The sequence below is a fragment of the Hippoglossus hippoglossus genome, chromosome 1, assembly GCF_009819705.1.
Source record: "Hippoglossus hippoglossus isolate fHipHip1 chromosome 1, fHipHip1.pri, whole genome shotgun sequence".
NCBI lineage: Eukaryota > Metazoa > Chordata > Actinopteri > Pleuronectiformes > Pleuronectidae > Hippoglossus > Hippoglossus hippoglossus.
In genome coordinates, this window is record NC_047151.1 from 18988795 (window position 1) to 19010008 (window position 21214).

Consider the following 21214-nt stretch of genomic DNA (forward strand, 5'->3'; position numbering starts at 1 on the left):
CCTGTCAAAACACGTGATCGACCACCACAAATCAGTTTTAGCTGTCAATTATGATGTTTTGCCCATTTTTTTGTAGCATCAAAAACTAATTACAACCAAAGTTACTGAGTAAAATAGCCCTTGAAGAAACATCGGTGTGGTATGAACTACCTAAAATAACCACCAGAGGACGATCAAGACACTTTGGCTTCACTTTGGGGGCGCAGTCATTCGTCTTTATGTACTGTACAGTCTATAGTTGAGAGGTTGACAGCAGAAGTGGTCATTTTATTCATTATGAATCTATTTCTACAACAACAAAATATAAAAATGTATTAAACCCTCTCAATTTTGGACGAAAATATTTTGTAATGATTTTCTACAAAGTACACCATATATTGATGCTATTCCTACTTTTTGTCTTTATTATAACAAAATGTCAAAGTCCTGTTTTCATTATTATGACTTGAAATGTGATGAAAATGCCCTTTGTGTTCTCCTGTGTAATATAAGTGCTGATCGTCAATAAGAAGGGAGAAATAAACATTCTGTTATCATTTCCAAAATAACCAGCTACCCTTGAACGCAACACCAGTGGGTGGAGTCAGTGTGGTCCAATAGGATGCAGCGGTGACGGACACGTCAGAGGTTTCCTCCATCAGACATGTCCGCCTCCGGATCCTAAACTGACAGAACTCAGCTCCACGATGGTGAGTTTAGAAGATTCATGGAGAAACTGACGAGGGAGCTGGTTCAGATGAATATGGTTCAGTGTAATAGTCTGTTTCCACTGATCCCTGTTTGCTCAATGCGTCTCCTCGGCTCCCATTCAACACTAGATATGATAATGTAGCTGCTTCTGTGTCAGGCTGCTAACTTCTCCTCTGTGGTTCCTCTGGTTCTATTTGATACTAAATAATAATAATGTAGCTGGTTCTGTGTCAGGCTGCTAACTTCTCCTCTGTGGTTCCTCAGCTCCCATTCAACACTAGATATGATAATGTAGCTGGTTCTGTGTCAGGCTGCTAACTTCTCCTCTGTGGTTCCTCTGGTTCTATTTGATACTAAATAATAATAATGTAGCTGGTTCTGTGTCAGGCTGCTAACTTCTCCTCTGTGGTTCCTCTGGTTCTATTCAACTCTAGATATGATAATGTAGCTGGTTCTGTGTCAGGCTGCTAACTTCTCCTCTGTGGTTCCTCTGGTTCTATTCAACTCTAGATATGATAATGTAGCTGGTTCTGTGTCAGGCTGCTAACTTCTCCTCTGTGGTTCCTCTGGTTCTATTCAACTCTAGATGTGATAATGTAGCTGGTTCTGTGTCAGGCTGCTAACTTCTCCTCTGTGGTTCCTCTGGTTCTATTCAACTCTAGATATGATAATGTAGCTGGTTCTGTGTCAGGCTGCTAACTTCTCCTCTGTGGTTCCTCTGGTTCTATTCAACTCTAGATATGATAATGTAGCTGGTTCTGTGTCAGGCTGCTAACTTCTCTGTGGTTCCTCTGGTTCTATTCAACACTAGATATGATAATGCAGGTGATAGTCTTTAGCTGGTTCTGTGTCAGGCTGCTAACTTCTCCTCTGTGGTTCCTCAGGTTGTTCCCTCCCTCACTGGAACCATCCTCCGGCTCAGAGGGCAGCTGGAGCTCAGATGTCACCTGGACACCACAGACGGTACCGACTTGTATTTTTTTTATTTCAGGGTTCACTCCCCTTCTGTGTTTTTTTTCTTTTTCTTTAACAAATCTTTAGCTCATCTGATCCTATATGCATGTGAGGTAGTTTGTAAAGTAAAAGTACAGATACTGTGAGAGGAAATCTTGCAGGGAGCAGGAATGAAGTTTTTCACTTGGCGGATGATGTCTCCGGCTGATGAGCTGGTTTGCCATCACCTAATCTGAGCTGTCCTTACATAGATTATTACAATTATTATTATTATTTTATATATCTTAATAAACATGTCCTGAAGGTACTGATGGGTTTTTAAAGGTTCAGGGTGTAGAATTTAGTGACATCTAGTGGTGAAGTGTCATGTTGCAGCTGAATACCCCTCACCTCACCCTCCCCTTCCAAACATGAAAGAGAACCTGTGGTGGCCTTCAGTTGTCATAAAAACTCAAAAGGTGTTTAGTTTATCCAGTCTGGGCTACTGTGAAAAACAAGAAAAGAAAACAACAATTCGTACAATTTAGATGAAACACACCAGTGAAGACATAACTAGGATTATTTTATATTCAATTTTTGCCAATAGATCCCTTTCACCTAAATCTTACACACTGAACCTTTAAGGTGACTGGGTCACAGATCTGCCATCTGCTGACGAAGATGTCAACTTGGAAAGACAACGAGATTCGAGAGCATTTGACATGAGGGCCGTTGTTTGGTGTGGATCTTCTGTAAACAAACAACAAACATGTGATTTCCCTGGCGTCATGTTATGCACCCTGCATGCTCTACCCAGGTGCCATCCCTCGACTGAATATTCTGGACATTTTCCTGTTGTTGCAAACTTTTCTGACCTAGACAATCTCCTACCTACTAAAGGCAAATGTCTGAAATCAGCTCAAGATTTACCCTAAATTAAGTGAGGGGGTCTCTAATAAAACATGAAAAACAACAACAAACTGCAAATACACAAATGTTTATGTATAGTAACTTCAGACCTCATCTTTATCACATCATCCTGTGTTTAAATGTCCAAATGATTAACACTGTCTCTCTCTCTCTGTCCCTGTGTCAGTGTTTCGGATGCACAAGGCCATCTCAGAAACATTCGAGACCCTTCGCTCTCAGGTGAAATCTGAATCCTGCGTCCTCGCGGTCTGTGACAGCCCCGTTGTTATCTGGCCAAACAAAGCCATACATGTAACACCTGAAGTCATAACCCCAGACACGCTGTTTGAAGACGTACATCAGTGGATACAGTGAGTCAGTAACAGCTTTTGTTGATCTTGTGGACTAGTCTGTAGTTTTGTCTCTTTCTTCGTCAGCAGCACAGTCATTTCTATTTTTATTCACTGTAGGTCAGATGAGCAGGAGAGCTTTGGCAAGAAATCTGGAAAAAAGAAAGGCAGGAGAAGTTCAGCAGCGGTAAGTTTTTCTAACAGCGAGAAGGGTGTGGGAGTGCCAAGACAGAAATAGTAATAATGTCCCAATAGATCAGAAATGTTGCTGGAACACTGCAGAATATTTTTCAAGTTTTTATCACATGGACCAAAAAATATCAGCCAACTAATTTTCCACACCGTAGCTGCAGGATAATTTCAGATATTTGAAAACACCTTATCATCCTAAAGTGTTTTATATCCCCCCATATTTGTATCTGTATCATGTAGAGTGTCATAAACCTTCAGCTGATGATGGAGGTGACAAACCCAGGTCCCCTCTCAGCTCCCATCCTCACCAGAACAGCCCAGAAGTCCCACTTCCTGTCGGCGACTCTTCCCATGGACTGTGCTGTCTGTATAAGCTGCGACGACACGATCAGAGAGTATGTTTTTTGTATTTTTTTATCTGGATTCATACTACTGATCAAACTTTTCAAATATTCGACACCAAACATAGCACTCCTCGTTTCTCACTGTTAACAATATTTGCTCTGACGTTGCAGTGCCTGCGAGCGCCTTGTGGAAGCGCTCACTCACCAGCTATGTGAGATGGAGAAAGTGACCCTGCGGCACATGAAAGGGACGACGCTGTTGGTCCCTGAGCCGCTGCACTTTCTTCTTCCAAAGCCTATTGGACTAGTGACCGTGGTTTACCCAGCAGGAGTGGCTGATGGCCAACTAGAGACGCAGCGTAAGGTGAGAACCTCAGACTGAGCTTCCTTAAAATCTATAATGCACTGGCAAGCAACTTGTACATCTCCTGATATTAGAGTTCAACTCTGGTGGAGTCTATATCGCCCCAACAACATCCAGACGAGAAATGGGATACAGAAAGTCCAACATTTTTATTTATCCAGCAGCCACTGGATTAGCTTCAGCTCCAGCTTGTACTTGTAAATGAATTCTGCATGAAATTTCTGTCTCTAGGAGCTGCATCAACAGTTTGAGCTCCCCGATGACAGGCCTTATTTTAGAAGAGCCAATGCGTACCACTTTCCCAGCGAGGCCTACAGAGACGGTTACCTGCGCAACCCTCACCTGGTCCTCACACACCCTACCGTGGATGATGGGAAGGTACGGCTAATTACCCTGTCACACTCAGTTTCCTCAAGAAATGTGCATTAAATAGAAACCATAATAATGTTTTCCCTTTTTTTGAAGGTGTACTTGGTCGAGGGGATCTACAGCTATCACCACTACATGCAGGACCGTATAGATGACAATGGCTGGGGCTGCGCTTATCGCTCCCTGCAGACCATCTGCTCCTGGTTCCAGCAGCAAGGCTTTGAAGAGCGGCCTGTGCCCACTCACAAAGAGATCCAACAGGTATATCTGTGAACTCCACCACAACACAATAGGAAATATACCTGTTTTCCTCTTGTTTGTTTTTCATTTGCATATCTGCTGGTCTCTGTTTCACAGGCTTTAGTGGACGTTGGAGACAAGCAGTCGTCCTTTGTGGGATCACGTCAGTGGATCGGATCCATAGAGGTTCAGTTGGTTCTGAACCAGCTGCTCGGAGTCACTTCCAAGATCATGTTTGTGAGGTGTGGTTACATATTAGCACCTTGTGTATGATAAAGTTCAAATGACAGCTTTTCTGACAGCTAATCTGTGTTCTTTTCAGTCAGGGGTCTGAGTTGGGATCTAAAGGCAGAGAACTGGCCAACCACTTCCTTACAGAAGGAACTCCTATCATGATCGGTGAGTTGAATGTCAGATTATTATTATTATTATTATAAGCATTTTGTGTTTAAATTAACCTAATCAACAAGCACATAGTTATAACTTATTGTTTACTATACATTTGGGTATATATCTTTTGTAAGATTATAATATCATCATACCTACAATTTACAGCAACAATGTAAATAGCATAATAATCTATAGACACATAATCTATGATCTGGATTTTGTCTTAAGGATCGGGTCCCCTTGAAAACTCCAAATATAAGACTGGAGCCTTCTGTGGGACCAAAATTGATTGACAGGTTATTTATTCCAGAGTCTAGACAGCATCTTAATCTGTCTAATCACCACAAGGCACATTTAGTATAGCATCTGTAAACACAGGGTGAATTATCCTCATGGCCTCAACGATCGTATGAGAAACATTGATGCTTATTTGATAAATGTAATCTTTGGGTAATGTATATTGTATATATTAAGAGATTTTAATTAACTGCTCATAAAAACAACTAATTTTCACTTAAATGCAAATACTATATTCCTGACTTAGTGAAAGAGGGGTTCTGCATTTTCAAAAGCCGATATTATGTTGTAACAATATTATTTAGTTGTGTCTAACAAAGTCTGTGGATCTTAATTCCCAGTCAGATTTAGAGGTTTGTTAACAGTTGGTGCTGTGTTGCAGGTGGGGGAGTGTTAGCTCACACTATTCTGGGTGTGACATGGAGCGAGACCACCGGGCAGATCCGCTATCTCATCTTAGATCCACATTACACAGGAGCAGAAGACCTGCAGGTTATCACAGACAAGGTAACTGTTCACGTGCATCCACAGTGGCTGTATTTTGCTCTGTGTGGAAAAAAAAAACTTTTCGTGTACAGTGTTGACCTTGGTGTGACTTGTATCTCCCACAGGGCTGGTGTGGATGGAAAGGACCAGACTTTTGGGATAAAACAGCCTATTATAATCTGTGTCTGCCTCAAAGGCCAAAGATCATCTGAGCTCACAGCCTGTCTCGTGGACAATGTTTAATAATGGTAAAGAATATGGAAAACTTATGGAGTCACACTATATCCTGTTTGCTGTATAGGAATGTGTCCAACTTTGCAAATTCAAGTTATTTCTGATAATCATCATAATGTGCACTTCCAGCACTCGCTATTATTTAATATAAGGAAGGCTGGTGAAATACAGTATGTTCCCTAAACAGGCTTATTTTATTTTGAAGATAGATACGATGCCTCAAGGTTCACAAAACCTCAAAATATTGTTGCTTTGTGTTACTGTGAACAAACCCACCATGACTGATGTAAAACATGGTCCTGACTCCCATCATAATTTAACTCTTTTGTGTCTGGTTGAAGACGAGCTGAAAGACGTATGTTCCACTATTCTATTTGGCTGATTATATAAAATGATTAAACTGTACATTATATTTTCTTTCCTTTTTTAAAAATGTTTAAAAACTTGCAGATCTAAAACAATCAGCTGATTATTACTTCTGCCAAGGAGAGCAGGATCTTTAATCTTCCAATTAATGGATCTTGACGACAAATATCAGGCCCGTTTATATCAGGCCCAACAGGACTGCTTGGCCTCTGAGGTATGTGCTCTCTGAGTGCCATTCTAGTTAGATTAGTCGTCTCAATAGAATATGAATCCTAAATTATTTTTGACTGATAAAACTTATTCATACAACAACAACTTCTGCTTCTTAAAGTTTGAAGTTTGAGTTTCTGAAAGTTAAGAAACAATACAATATATTGCTATAGTCCTATCACAGACAGCTAAATAACACATCAGCCACTGGATTTAGTTTTTTATTGATACTCACAATTACAGACTATTTTTTTATATTCATTTATAAACATGTAGAATCTATGAGATGAGATTAAATGAAGTGAAATCTATCCTCATTCTTATGCTTAGGCTCCTGTAATTTATATATGTGTGGGTGAATGAATAACAGTTAATTTAGAGTAATTCTCATTTTGCTGTAGACGTCCTAGAAACATGTGAATGTTCCACTATGACAAATACTTTGGTCGTGGAGAATATGCTTCTGAAACCTTTGGAGCCTGATCACTGATCCCTCTGACTTTATTGGAAAACAATCACTGGCTGTAATTGAGTTTTCACAACCAGTCAGTTGTCAGAGTCAGATTTATGCTTTTCTCCTCTTACTAGCAGACATAAAAAAATGTGCACTTTATGATTTAAAAAAAAAAAAATCTTTGAATGTTACACTGTCACTCTTTGTGGTTTCTTATGCATGGGTTGATTGTATGGGACTGTCGCAGTAATACCCCTATTCAATCCCCATCTCTACCCATCCTGCATTGGCATGTAAATTCGATGACAGTGACCAGACACAGGTTTATACGATAGATTCCTCCAAGGACCATTGTCCCAGGACATCGGCATTTCATCAGTGTGTGTCACTTCTAGGTCTAACTATGTTATTAGGAGGAAACCATGACAAATTGTGATTTCAGGGGACGCGCCTCCAGATAATCCCCTCCCTTGTTAATGGAGATGCACTGGAGGGAGCAGTTACTTTGGCATAATAGATCCCCATGGAAAAACTAAATGACCTCTTCTCTGTTCCGCCACAGCTTCTGTTCCTATGTATGTTTAAATAGTTTTGGTTTAGTTTTACTTTTGACTGTCAGGGCAAATCACGGCAATGTGGGGTTTTATTTTGGTCTCTCTATGAAATCACTGTTTAAAAGCCAGCTTGTGTCAATATGTTGAGGCAGACACTTGATATTTAGTCAATATATAAAAATGCATTTATATATAAAAGAAAATCAAAGAATACAACACAAACCACTCGAGAAATTGTATGTGAGATTAAATTTAATTGATATAGTTCTTGATGAAAATTAAAATTCAAAAACTGGCTTGGAGTTTTACCATCTCCCAATAATATAATCTGTTTGATGAAAATTATAACATGTATCCAACATATTACTCTCAAATCGTAGAAAATATACTTTGTCCCGAAAATGAATTGTTTGTCCATTTGTTCCTACTATTTAATATAGTTCTCGGCATACATGGTTTGCATAGGGTGATAAAATAAATGATGAATCTATCAGCTACAGAACAGGGTCACTCACTACTCTGGGCTTTTTGAGTGTTAATGAGCCACTTTATATCATCAAATAGGACTTTGAGCCTCCTGAACTTTTACTTTGAAGGGCATCTGTCTCTTTTACTGTTACTGGATCTCCTTGTTCAATTTTCATTTCTCGTGTTGGATAAAGGAACAAACCGTCTCTGAACAGCGCAGGTAAGTGTTGCATACTTTTATTGTATTCTGTGTTTTTTAATCGTTACTTATAACAATAATAATAATATAATACATTTTATTTATACAGTACCTTTCATACATAAAATGCAGCTCAAAGTGCTTTACAATAAAATCAAAGACATGAAATAAGATAGATCAATAAGAACACGTTAGGAATAAAACAAAGACTTAGGATGGAAAACAAAAATGGCAAAAGGTATGAAAATAAGTATGAATAAATAAATAAAGGTGTTCAAATAAATATATATAAATGCATTACAAAAAAATAATGCGGTTGCTATGCGGCTGGCTGCCGCATAGCAACCGTTGCTAGGAAGTGACGTCTTGTTGTTACTAGGCGCCATGCCGCGCTCGCAGCACGAGAGACAACAAGCTCAAATCGTGGCAGAGGCAGCTCGCAGCGGCACTTCCGGTGGCAACAGAAACATTTGAGGCAGCTGTCAGTTGCCACTGCTGCCACTCCGTTTGAGGGCAACTACCGCTGTTTGTGACTTATTCCCTGAGATTTATACTTCGTTTATGAATGTTTATCAGAGTGATACTATTCTGAGCACCAAGAATCTTTATTTCTCCACTTGCTCGTTTATGTGACTGTATTTTAAATACGGACGAATTCCCAAATAAATATTTTCTCTACTAAATATCCAGATATATTTGTTTTCATCTAAAAAAAATGTGGTTTAGTTAAACTTTAAAAGGATTACTTACAGGACCTCTCTTTTATAAATGCGCCTGCTCGGTAACAATATAGCACGTTCTGTAGCAGCATGGTCTCAGACAAAGAGCAACAATAAGTCTATTTTAAATGTTCTTATGGATGTTAGTGTATTTAACTAAGAGTCCTCGGAGAATGCCTATGAGATCCCATCATAAGGAAAACATTTGGGCCTAGGTCAACTTCACCACTAGATGTCACTAAAGTCTACACACTGAACCTTTAAGGCAAGGATACAATTTTTTATTTCTCCTTTGGTTTATCACAGTTATCACAGTATACTCAGGCAGAGTATCAGACACTGTAAGTGATACTGATAATACAGTCTTTAAGTTCTGACCTATCCATAGACACCAAGATGGATGGATCTGATAGATGTGGAGCTTTATGTTGATTCATTTTGAGTCCAGCCCCCCCCCCCGAGAGCTAAAAAACGATCCAATACACTTTCATAAACCAGTGTTTATCTTATTGAATAAATCACTAACAGCTTTAGTTGCTCTCAGACAGTGTCCCTGCCCCCAAACACTTGTGGCAACAGTCACAGCTGCCTCCAAACAGTGTTGCAACAAAGGCAGCTGCCTCTAAACACTGTCGCAACAGAGGCAGCTTTCTCTTAACATTGTGGAAACAAAGGCAGCTGCCTTTACATATCAGCGGCCGTTTCTGTTGACACCGGAAATGCCTCTACGACCTACTGCGGGCACGATTTGAGCGGAAATGCCTCGACGAGCTACCGCTGCCACGATTTGAGCTCTCCCTTACTGCTGGGGTCAGTGTGTTTCTTCTTCTCATCGTGTCTGAAGAGGCGAACAAAACCGTAACGTCAAACAGCGTCTGGCTCTCGACGTCAGCTACGATATCGCTGCCACGCCGCTAAAGTTAGCTAACCCGGTGGAGTTTAGTTAAGCTAGTTGGCTAAATACACTCATTTCAAGGTCTGAGGCTTCCCATCGTGTTTCATGGGTGCACAGCTGTGTACTGTACGGAGGAAAGTGTCCCTGTTGACCCGGAATTCTCATTACAAGGCCTGGTCGGTCTAAATCTCCAGGTAAATATGTTTGTGATACTTTGGTTGCAGTGTATTGTTATTCATTCAAATGAGACACAAGACCATGTCAGTGTGTTGGCAGCTTTCAGCTCCTCAATTACAAATCAGTGACAGTAGTGCACCTTAGTCTCTCAAAGCTCAGGCAACGTCTCTATGTGCTTGGTTTTGTTTTAGCTACTAAAGATATGCAACTTATTTTTGAGAATATAGGACTAGATGGTTAATATCCCTTGTTAGTATGAAGGTCTTGTGCTCAATCAAGTGACCAACTTGACCTGATGCCATACAAAACAGATCAAGTGGGAAAGTCTTCTTTCAGGAGCTTGAACCAGCAAATTATTTGCATTCGTTCTTGAAAGGTGAATCAAAAGATTGTTGAGTTATTCAAATATTTGCCGATTACTCTTTTAAAGAGTTGCATCCACAACCGAACACCAACAAACCTAGTGACAAAACAGAAAATAAATCACACACATATAAAGTGAATTTACTCTGCCTGTAACAAAGCAAGCTTATCCTTCATAAAAATATATTATAAATAATATGCTAAACTTAAATCGTCAAATCAAGCCAACTCCCACTGACCTTGTATTATTTTAAAACTAAAGCTTATACATAAATATAGATAATTATTATAAGTTATTTACCCTTAAAACTATATTTATTTTCTATCGATGAGTTTAACAGTTATAAATCATTTAAGCTTTAAGGTGCAATCTATTGTAGATAACTAATTTTAATTCTTTGCTCATCTGACGCAGGTTGAAAACTGTAGACTGATACTTCACATGTCGTGAACAATAATTTAGACTTTTTTTTATTGTGGATTGATTTCAAAACAAGCAAGTTTTTGGAGTTGGCTAAATAATTTTTATGTTGTGTGGATGAAATGAAAGACCACTATGGTAAGCTGTATTATGAAGTAAAGGTAATGTTTTGTAAATGGCCTAAATCATGTAAAACTGTTGTTCTTTAATCTATAATTGACCCCATCCTCACGCTATCCGACAGGTTCAGTGGGTTGGAGCAGACGAGTCATGCTCACCTCCAGTGAAGTTGAAGATGAGGTGGATCATTCATTTTTCGACAGTGATAATGACGACGGTAGCGTCAGCAGAGAAGGAGGGGAAACGAGGGAGAATCCACCAGTGCAAGAGAAGCTTCAAGCAAAACAGACTGAAAAAGCAAATAATGGTTTGTCCCAGAGGACTTATGGGACAAAAAAACACCTGCAGAAAATTAACAACAACAGAAGCAGTGGGGGAAGTAAAGAGAACAGCCATCTGTCAAAGGAAGAAAATAACCGAAGGGTTTCTAACGTATCATCTGTAGCCTCTGTGTCAGATAAAGGCATCAGTGACAGCAGTGATAGTGAGGAAGATTACAATGTGCTCTCTAAAAGACCCAATAAGACATTCATGTCTTTGTTGGATGAGGTAAAGGATAGGGACCTGTACAACCAGAGTCCAGATGAGACTGAAGAAGAAGCATCGGGATCCAATGCCAAACCCTTGAAATGGAGAAATACACAATCTTCTAAAAAACTGACAAGAAAATTGCCTAGCCAAAGTCCATCCCCCTCTTCAGCCGAGGAAGCAGACTCAGAGAGCGGCTCTAGCTGTAGTTGTAGAAGGTCCTCCACCCCTCACAAACCCATGAAGTCGTCTTTATCCCCTCGAGAGAGACAGTCCACAGAGGGCGGGGCAGGATCTCGGGACATGACCACCAGCTGTGCAGAGGAGTCGGATGATACAGTGACAGATGTGAGCCCCCTCTCCTCTCCTGACATCAGCCCTCTGCAGTCGTTGGACCTGAACCACACAGAGCCAGAGGAGCAAAGCTCGAAAGAGCAGCAGCAGGAGAGTGTGCCCTCCAGTGGCCTCAGCGATACATGTCAGTACGAGGACTCAGATCAGGATGTGGATGACTGTAAGTTAAGAAACAAAAATTATCACAAATTATTTTGTGAGAATGTTTGTTGATTTATTTAGCTGGGACAATGCACAGTAAAAGGCATAAAAGTAAATGCCTCAGATTAAGTTGAATCACTTTTGAGACAAATTAAAGACCATTTAAACATTGCATAAAAAACAGTAACTCTGTTAAAGAAAATGAAAATACTTAAACCATTCTCCTTTGCATCAATCAGGCTCCCTCAGTTCAGATAGTCAACTTGGAGGTGGACTGGTCGTCTGCTATCCTGGACAGAAAAACAGGAAGAACTTCTCATTCAACAACATCGATGTCCGGCGCATAGATCAGGAGAACCAGCGACTGCTTCGGGCGCTGTCACGCCTTTCTGCAGAGCCCAGACCACAGAGTGCGGCGAAGAAGAAAACCAATAAAGGCAGCAACTCGCCTGCCGTTCGCCTTAATTACAGCGCAGTTAACAGGCAGCGGGATCAGAAACGGATCGAGAGAGAGAATCTGGTGAGTGAGATTGATCCGTGTAAATGACCAATGATTTATTAGAATAAGGTTCAGTGGGATCATCAGCACACATCAGTTGTAGCATCTGATCCATGGAAGGTAGTAGAGAAGACGTGATTTTTGTATCTAGCTCTGATATCAAATCTGAGGTCAGTGTGGAAAAACACTATTAATAGAGTCAATCTCACCCTTTGCAAATAGCATGTATTCCTGTCTCTCTCTCCAATACAACACATTGCATACTCATCACTGTGAACTATATGAAAAATTGGGCTGGCCCTCAAACACAACAAGAAGAGAACTAAATTCTATCTTTGCAACGTATGGGATGAATTCCAGAGGGTTTTTTGTCGTATTGTCAAAACTGATTTATTATGGTAACTTTTACCATAAAATCTGCAGTATGTCTCTGATTGTCTTGTCCTGTTTGCCATATCTGGCTGTGTTTGTTTTTCCTTGTCCTCTGCTCTTCTCTGGTCTTTCTTGCAAAAGAGATCTAGATCTCAATGTGATTATTTAATTAAAGAAAAGTAATATCATCCTAATATATGGGGCGACTGTGGCTCAGGAGGTAGTGAGGCTCGTCCACTAGCCACAGTGTCGGGTGTTTGATCCCCAGCACCTCCAGCTGTGCTGCATATAGAAATGACTGCTGTAAAGCGGTTTGTGTGGTTGATAAGACTGGAGAGGTGTTATATAAATACAGTCCATTTACCACAATGAAACAATTGCAAATTGCCCAAATATCATAGAATATAAGGTGGTTAAGTATAACATGAAAAGATAGTTAAAGATAGGTCAAGTTTAGTTTGTGATATGTGTCACTATAGTGAAAAAAAATACATATATGGAACTTCAATAAAAAATATACATAATTTTCCTCCAAAAATTTTAAACATAAATGCAAATCTTTTCTGCATTGTTAATATCGTTGTAAACATGATAATGATCATTGGAAAAGAATACGTTTGACTATATGTTCAAGGATACTAGATGTAGAGTGTCACCCCTGAAAGCAGACACGGATGGACGGAGACAGACGGCAGCAGGTGGCGGGCTCGCCACAGAGTGACATTAACAGACAGTTCAGCGTCTGCAGCTGCAGCCTCTCTCCTCCTATATTCACTCTGCTTGACCACGCAGTCATAAAACCACAGGTTCAGACCAGTAGCAGTTTTAATTCAGCAAGTTAATTTTGGAGTAGCCATTTTTTTTTACTGTTTCTAAGTGAAAACAGGGGAAACTCTTCCTTCTTTTCTTTTATTGTCACTAATGTTCGTCATTTTTACTGATTAGACAATTAATACTTATTGCTTTGGTATAGAGGAATAAGTTCCAGTCATTATCAGGACAAACTGTTCTTCCTCCTGATTCTCTCTACGTCGTGCATTTCGCCTTCTCTATTCTTAGAGTGAAGTAACTGAATCTGCCGGGTGATGAGTGTATCCACCCAACACATCATACATGTGTCCTGCACAAGTAGAACTAGTTGTGCACTTTCAAGATTGGTCAGTTGCACAAAGTACTTAATTTTCTAATGTAGAGGGGAGAGATTTGAATTATTCACACACTGGAGAAATCCATAGGTGACAAGTCTGTCTGCAGTGACTGTAAAATCTAGCAGATCTTTGGAGAATGTGAACTTCAGTACTTGAGCTTTTTTCGCTGGTTGCATTGCTTCATATAGAGTTTTTGCCAACTGGTGGATTTCTGCACAGCACAACATGCATGTGGGAGTGTGAATGCATGTATGACATTTAGCCACTTGCCTACACTGTTTTTGTTTCATGTTTGTGCTGCGAAGTTTTTCTATTCACCTAATTTGATTGTGATTCGTACGATAGGGTTACTTTGTGCTTAATTTTATTAGAAATGATAAAGATGCTTTTTAAAGGATAAAATAAATGGGTCATACATTTAGGTCAGTGTATATACAGTAAATCATGATCAGTTTGCTAGAAAGCATCATCATTCATATCATACTCCTGCTTGTGAGTCTTACTTCTTATTTAGGTTTTGTGGCTGAAGTCAGACATAATAACACATAGCCAGAGATAAGAAGTCCTTTAATTATGAGCATATACGGCAATGATCAAACGTTTAAGCCACTAACTAAATTTAAAGTAGGAATGCTTTCAAAAATATTCTGATGAATATTTTTCAAATCATAATATTTGGTGTGACCCTTTTAAAACAGCATAGCATGCCTTCTCCTCGGTATACTTGACAAGTAGCTTCCTCCATCTTGGAGAACTCGTCACGGTTCTGTAGATTTAGTCTCAGTGTTTTCTGTCTCCTCATGTGATCCCAGACTGGCTCCATGAAGTTGAGATCAGCGCTCTGTGGGGGGGGCCAATAGCATCTGTTTCAGGAGTCTGACTGTGTGTTTGTAGTCGTTGTTATGCTGCAGAATGAATTGAGAACAATCAGATGATTCCACTGCATGATGGATAAGTGTCTAAACATCTAAGTGCTCAACACCTTCGCACAGGTAGAGCACTTGATGTTCAACCGACCTCCTGTAAACATATTCCCTCATCTACCAGAGTCAGATTACCTGAAAGTCTTAAATTAAACATGATGGCTTTAACAATGTATCGAAACTGACAATTTCAAGACATTTGCATAGGTAGTTTGATTTATTTAGTGGTACGAGAAGATATATCTTAGAATGGATTCTCAAAATGTGTGAAATGAATGTGTTCCTTGCAGGTTTTTCTGAAGCGATTGGAGTCTGCCAAGCCTTCATCTGGTATGAAGCGCTCAGAGCAACTGGCAGATTACCAGCGACTAGAATCATATTTGGGAGGTCCTGTATACCCAATGTGGCCCTCTTCAAAGAAAGACAGGTCCTCCTGCAGAACAAACTCAGGCAAGTTATTTGTTTCTACTTCTGACGATGTTATTGTGTCAAAATACAATTGGCAACTGGATACCTGCTCATACAGGGTCTTCAACTACACATGACTGTTTATAAAAACAAGCATTTCTTGTCCATCTCTCCTCCATTTACATATTTCATATGTACGACTGAACCAGGAGGGTCAGGAGATGTGGATTTTCACTTTTAGACAATCCCACTCTTGAGGTAACTTCACAGCATCTTACCACCTGAGTGCACAACCCTCACAGAGGGTTATCGTTCTTCAAAGGCAGGTTCACAGGGAGTCATTGACCTCAGACCTTGTATTAATATCTGTCCTGAGTGATCTGATCTCATGTGGTCAGCGCTAAGTTCAGGTGTGAACAGGGCCGTTTTGTAGTAGCCTGTGGGTGTTTGAATCTGATGGTTTAATTAAGACGGGCAAAGAGAATCAGCTTGTGTCACGGTGCTGCTGCCTTCAGATGGCTACAGAACTTTAATAAACACAAGACTTTCAGACAGAGCAAAGCAGCTGTGGAAACACACGTCAATAACAACTTATGACTCTTGCTCTTTTCGCAAAAAACATTTTATTGTTGATTTAAATAACTCTAGGAGTTTATGGGATAATATTAAGGGCTTATTTTTTGCATCTTTATAGCCTTATCGTGTAAAACTGCAAAGTAGAATAAAAGCTGCTCAATGGCAATTTGATGTGTGTGCTTGTGTGTGGGTTTTTACCTGCACTGTGCTATGACATGTATAAAATGTATAAAATGTTTGGTATTTCCTTTTAAGCATGTATTGATAAGTGTCTTTCTTTTGTGCAGTGGGTCCCAGGTCTGCTAGTTCCACCAACCACAGCTCCAGAGCAGTTTCCACCACCACAGACTCCGGCAGCACGCCTGCACCCACGTCAAACAAACGGTGCAGCAACCAAAGCCGTTTTCAGACATGAACTCCAGAGTTTCTCTTTTAAATATGAAGAACGCAGCAGGAGTTTCCCTGGTCCCCGGATCATCGTCGTTGGTGTCTTCCTTGTGTACAGCATTGCTTTTTCATACTGAGATATTTGATGTTTTGTTTGTTTTTTGTCATCTTTGCGTCGATGGAGGTTAGAAACATCATCAATGTGCCCACTCGCTCGCAGTGAATCATCCAGAGAACCTCCTGCTGTTCTCGCTCGTGGGCTCACTGGAACATTATTGGCGGGATTTTCCCGCCAGGAGAAACTCCCTAGAACATACAGCCCCTCCAGAGAATGTCAGGAGATTCTCCGGAGTTCTGTTCGTGTTTGAATGCAGTTTAAGAAGCATGTTGCTGGATACCTTAATTCAAGTTCAGCATTATAAAGAAGGTGGGATTTTTTTCTGCTCTTTGATGCTGAAATATAGCAAACGATGCTCTCTCATTATACACTCTAATAGTTCAACTGTGGCTTCTCAATACTGTGGTAAGATCACTGGGTGCATTTCTGTAGAAAATATTGCCTTTACATCAACTGCTATTATAAATTATGCATTACAAAAATAGCACAATAAATTAATTTATTATATCAGTAAGTAAGTGACATTTTCGTTTATTTCTGCAATTTCTCACATTTGTTCAAATTCTAATGTGCTATAGAATTATAAACAAAATGAAAAGGTTCTAGGGAAGTTAATATTTGTTGTTATTAATATATTGTTGCTTATAAAATAAAAAGGCTGCTACTTCCATTAGTAAGCAGTGTGTTATTTACATCTTGGAGAATGGTGGCTCTTAAGTAGGTGTCTAACATTCTCGTGACCAATTGCCAGAAAACCGAAGAGGATTTTTAATGGATACTTGGTTTGAACAGATTGTTAGAGGTGAAAATCAGGGCGCAGGCGTCGTCCTTCGGTTTAAAGATGTTTTCATGATCTTCATACAGATATTGGGTTTATACTGACTTAGTAGTAACAGCATCAAGACCCACAGTATACGACTAGAATCCAAAATCTAAGAAAGACGGCTACCCATATTGTATATTTCAAAGGATTTTTGACAAATGTACCTTTTTAAATTGCGTTTTAAAAAACACTATAATATAGTATATCTATATTTATCTTATTCATTCTAGATTATATTTCAGTGGTATTTGTATTTCTTGCTACATTTTCCCCTTGTGCTGCCACTAACTTAAGAGCTGCTGTGTCAACTTTGAATTTGCTCCACACAGGTTAAATACAGGTACATCTTACATCATCCATCATTTTAGGATGAAGATTAAGGAGGAATTTTGCAGCTTTAGTTTCAGGGTCCTGTTATTGTACCTGCTCACTCACTTTAATGGTGACATGACTGGGACTCTTGAATAGAACAGAGCCATCAGTAATGTTAACTGTTTTACTGTGACAAGTCTAGTTAACAGCAGATGACATGTTGGCGTGACAACAGAACATGTGTTGGAAAAAGACTGGACCATTGAATAATACATTTTTATTCTTAATAAAATAGTGTATGAGGTTGGATACATGGGTCAGAGTGGTCACAACACAATATTACATGGCCTCAGCAACTGCTTCACAAACTGACTAACATGAGGAGCATATGGCGGGTAGTGACCGGTGGTTGATTGGACATGTGATGATGCACAGGATAGATGGGATATATACAGAGGGAGGCATGTTAAACCCAGGTCAAATGCACCTTTCCTCCCAGGGCTGCTGCAGAGGAACACGTATCCACATTGTAATTCACCACAAGCTGTTATCGCCCGATCACAAGATTTAAGACTCAAACAAAGAGAAGGTTTCCTTCGGCACTCGGAGATGAGAGAGTTTATTATGTGTACTTCTTGATCTCGTCATACAGCACCAGCACAAAGGCACCCCCCATGCCTCTGATCACGTTGGACCAGGCACCCTTGAAGAAGGCCTTTGATCCCTCGTCCTTAATGATCTTCCTCCAGCAGTCCATTGTGCCCGTGTACATGATGTCAGCTGTGGAAATTGAGACAGAGTTAGTGATGCGTACATGCAATGGATGCCTGCGTAAAAATGCAACAAACGGATAGAATTCCTCAGTTAAAGGACATGAGTGACGCTCACCTCCTTTGCGTCCAGACTGCATCATCATGCGACGTCTGACGGTGTCGAAGGGGTATGAGATGATACCAGCTGCAGCAGTGACAGTCTGGGCGATCATCCAGGTGACGAAGATGTGCGTGTTCTTTGGATCTGGCAGCATGCCTGCACGAGGGAAGAGTGAAGACACTCGCTCATTACTGGAAAACACACATACACAGATGTTGAAAACATGTTAAAGGTCAGGTCGGACAGATGTGCGCACCTTTGGCTGTGTCGAAGCATCCGAAGTAGGCCGCTCTGTAGATGATGATGCCCTGAACTGACACGTTGAAGCCGAGGTAAAGACCCTTGAAGCCATCGCTCTTGAAGACTTTGGAGAGGCAGTTGCCGAGACCGGAGAACTCTCTCTCTGCTGTGCCCTTGCCGATGTCGGCGGCGAGTCTTGTTCTGGCGAAGTCCAGAGGGTAGACGAAGCAGAGCGAAGTGGCACCAGCTGCGCCACCGGATGCCAGGTTACCAGCAAAGTAGCGCCAGAACTGTGTTTTTTGATCCACTCCACCGAGGAAGACCTTCTTGTACTTGTCCTTGAAGGCGAAGTTGAGGGCTTGGGTGGGGAAGTAACGGATCACGTTGGCCAGGTTGCCTCTCCAGAAGGAAATGAAGCCCTGCTCCTTTGGGATCCTGACCACACAGTCCATGATGCCTTTGTACTGCATCTCTGCGGTGATCTGTCTGCTGGCATGCTGGACCTGCAAGCAGAGACAATAAAAGATCATTTATTTATTTTTTAAAGTGCATACCAAGGGGAAATTAATATTATATAGTTAAATGTTGTGCAAATGAACTATGTCACGCCTTATTCCCTATTAACGATATAATATATGCTCATATGTTTTATTTCACTGTTGATAACTTATTATTTTTACATAATATTAGTCGGTGTTTCTTATTCTCTATTCAGGCATCATATGCTGTAGTGGTGGCAGCGGCCTCCAGGCTCTTCTCCTGTCACTTGAGATTCTGCTCTGTATTGGATTACTTACTCCAAGTTAAATTTAGCAATTCAATTTCTCTGAATATGACTGCGGTCATCTGTGAAAGTGGAGCAACAATTAACTTTATAAACAGATAGCAACGTAAATTATTGATATTGAATCACATATCAAGGACTTGATATGTGACCATCCTCGTCATAGCAGCAATATTGCAAAGTCCGGTGCGTAAAACCATCTCCACATTGACGCAAGAGCTCTCACGTGCCCCTTGACATTACGCACCGGATCAAATGAACCCAATTCACGCACGACTACACTTTGCTTCTATTAAAAGAAATTCCGTTTGTACAATTTGATGTTAGGTTTATCAGTTATCCAACATTTACGCATGCTTTACGCACAAGACATTCAACACGTGGCCACGCTGTGGGCAACAGTTGGATCAATTATTTTACCTGCAGCAACAACTTGACTCTCTCGATAGGAGCGACAGCAGTTTTGGAGATGGCAGCGGCGACACCACCGGCCAAAAAGTCCTTCATGAAACTGACCACCGCGTCCGACATGGTTGGATGTTTCTGGTGCAAACTCGAGACCCTTGACTTTTCCAAACCTCACACTGGTCCTCAAGGAAACCCAACGCCCCTTCAAGTGGACGAGGCTCCTCCATCTGCCCTAATATATCCGCGCCATTTATCGCGAGAATTTTGAGTGATGGATTTGGATTGTGTCAAACGGAAAAACGAGGTTGGATAAATATCCGAGGTCGAAGGTTAAGACCTGCGCCATATTCGTGCCCATTGCCAAGTCTGAGCAGGGGACGTTTAAAGGGCACAATCAGTGAAATGGGATTAGAATGAAAGTAAGGATTTATTTCAATGTGTTTCTTTATTAATCTAATCTTATTCTCATCATGGTAATAACGTAGTTTGCCTTCAACCCATTGGAGAGCAACTTGTCAGCCACAAACCAGACATAGACTTGTGGGGACAAGTGAGTTTCCAAAGTACTCAAAATGAAACAAGGACTTATTGAAGTGAATCTAAAGAGGGAATCAAACGAGGTTTCAATTCTGAATCTACACAGTTTAACCCATTTAAACATTTCACAGCATAACAGACCCATAAATAGAGATTTCCTTCCTATCAACATTTTCGTATGACAACATGTATCAAAAATAAAGCAGATTAAATGTTAAACAGTTAGGAAAATTCTTCACTTCGGGCTGAAACACAACATTTTGATTCTGGGTCAGAAGTAAGTGGACGTAAAGGAGTTTTTCAAAAATGAAATCAAGTATTAATCATTGAGCTGAACCAACATCTTTTACTTTGTCTTACTGTCATTTACTTTATTTCAGGCTGACTCTTTGCAGCAAACTGACTTGTTTTTGCTGCCCATTCATTTTTGGCACCTGTTGAAAACCTGCGTCATTCAGCAGATGGTTAGAAAGAGGAAGAACGGAAGAGAGTGTTTGCCTTTCAAAGTAAGTGTGACACCGGAGAGCATGCCAAATTACTCTGGTCAATTTTGTTGTGAAGTATAGCACAGGAAATACGATTCTGGCTGACTTTACAAAAAAACTGTATGATCATGAAGTTGTAAACCGACCCACTGGCTTCTTTTGGTTCCACTAAAGAAACGATTTTCTGAGACTAGTTAATTCTTATAGCTGTACCACAAAGTAAGCACTGGCATAACGTGTCAAAATCATTGAAATAAAGCAGTTAAATCAAATTGATTTCAATTCAATTTAAAACATTTAAATTTGATCTGTCTAATTGGAAAACCTAAACACCGTCTCAAAGGGAGAATAAATAAAAACTATAATTTAAATAAGGTGCCATGTTTTTAAGGTTTCATCCTCTTGGTCTTCTCTTCTGGACTTTAAGTAACACCTCAAGACCACCTGGTGGCGCACTTCGACTTCGTGTATAGGTCCATAGACAAAATATAAAAAATGTAAACTATACTTATACTAACATACTATCAAACTAGAAACACCTATTTAATAAAAAA

At 40.2% G+C, this 21214-nt stretch overlaps 3 protein-coding genes across 4 annotated transcripts; 2 read left to right on the forward strand and 1 right to left on the reverse strand.

Annotated features, from left to right (window-relative positions):
* Window positions 1-587: 587 nt before the first annotated feature.
* ufsp2 (ufm1-specific peptidase 2) lies at window positions 588-6468 on the forward strand. The gene is made up of 12 exons (XM_034595841.1): window positions 588-689; window positions 1575-1653; window positions 2720-2903; window positions 3003-3069; window positions 3315-3469; window positions 3590-3782; window positions 4014-4160; window positions 4248-4412; window positions 4509-4633; window positions 4714-4790; window positions 5461-5585; window positions 5690-6468. Exons 1-12 carry the CDS (start codon window positions 687-689, stop codon window positions 5774-5776), a joined length of 1407 nt encoding a protein of 468 aa, XP_034451732.1. The 5' UTR covers window positions 588-686; the 3' UTR covers window positions 5777-6468.
* A 2985-nt stretch (window positions 6469-9453) lies between these two features.
* Window positions 9454-16403, forward strand: cfap97 (cilia and flagella associated protein 97). 2 transcript variants are annotated; one of them, XM_034588368.1, is made up of 6 exons: window positions 9638-9772; window positions 10869-11786; window positions 12007-12287; window positions 15000-15159; window positions 15981-16117; window positions 16219-16384. In XM_034588368.1, exons 1-5 carry the CDS (start codon window positions 9769-9771, stop codon window positions 16106-16108), a joined length of 1491 nt encoding a protein of 496 aa, XP_034444259.1. In that variant the 5' UTR covers window positions 9638-9768; the 3' UTR covers window positions 16109-16117; window positions 16219-16384. The 2 variants fall into 2 exon arrangements, with proteins under 2 accessions (XP_034444268.1, XP_034444259.1); XM_034588377.1 differs by having other exon boundaries at window positions 9454-9857; window positions 15981-16403.
* Window positions 16404-17602: 1199 nt separating this feature from the next.
* On the reverse strand, window positions 17603-19855 carry slc25a4 (solute carrier family 25 member 4). The gene is made up of 4 exons (XM_034588390.1): window positions 19651-19855; window positions 18463-18949; window positions 18222-18362; window positions 17603-18113 (listed from the first exon to the last, which is right to left on the reverse strand). Exons 1-4 carry the CDS (start codon window positions 19759-19761, stop codon window positions 17956-17958), a joined length of 897 nt encoding a protein of 298 aa, XP_034444281.1. The 5' UTR covers window positions 19762-19855; the 3' UTR covers window positions 17603-17955.
* Window positions 19856-21214: the final 1359 nt, after the last annotated feature.

Bases quoted from the DNA above. Each gene is read 5' to 3' on its own strand.
- cfap97 (XM_034588368.1), top strand. The intron at 11,787-12,006 runs GTAAGTTAAGAA...TGCATCAATCAG, and splicing joins AGATCAGGATGTGGATGACT to GCTCCCTCAGTTCAGATAGT. The intron at 15,160-15,980 runs GCAAGTTATTTG...TCTTTTGTGCAG, and splicing joins CTCCTGCAGAACAAACTCAG to TGGGTCCCAGGTCTGCTAGT.
- slc25a4 (XM_034588390.1), bottom strand. From the start codon at position 19,761: ATGTCGGACGCGGTGGTCAGTTTCATGAAGGACTTTTTGGCCGGTGGT. The intron at 18,950-19,650 runs GTAAAATAATTG...CTCTGCTTGCAG, and splicing joins GAGTCAAGTTGTTGCTGCAG to GTCCAGCATGCCAGCAGACA. The intron at 18,363-18,462 runs GTGCGCACATCT...TCCCTCGTGCAG, and splicing joins ATGCTTCGACACAGCCAAAG to GCATGCTGCCAGATCCAAAG.
- ufsp2 (XM_034595841.1), top strand. The intron at 3,783-4,013 runs GTGAGAACCTCA...TTCTGTCTCTAG, and splicing joins AACTAGAGACGCAGCGTAAG to GAGCTGCATCAACAGTTTGA. The intron at 4,413-4,508 runs GTATATCTGTGA...TCTGTTTCACAG, and splicing joins CTCACAAAGAGATCCAACAG to GCTTTAGTGGACGTTGGAGA.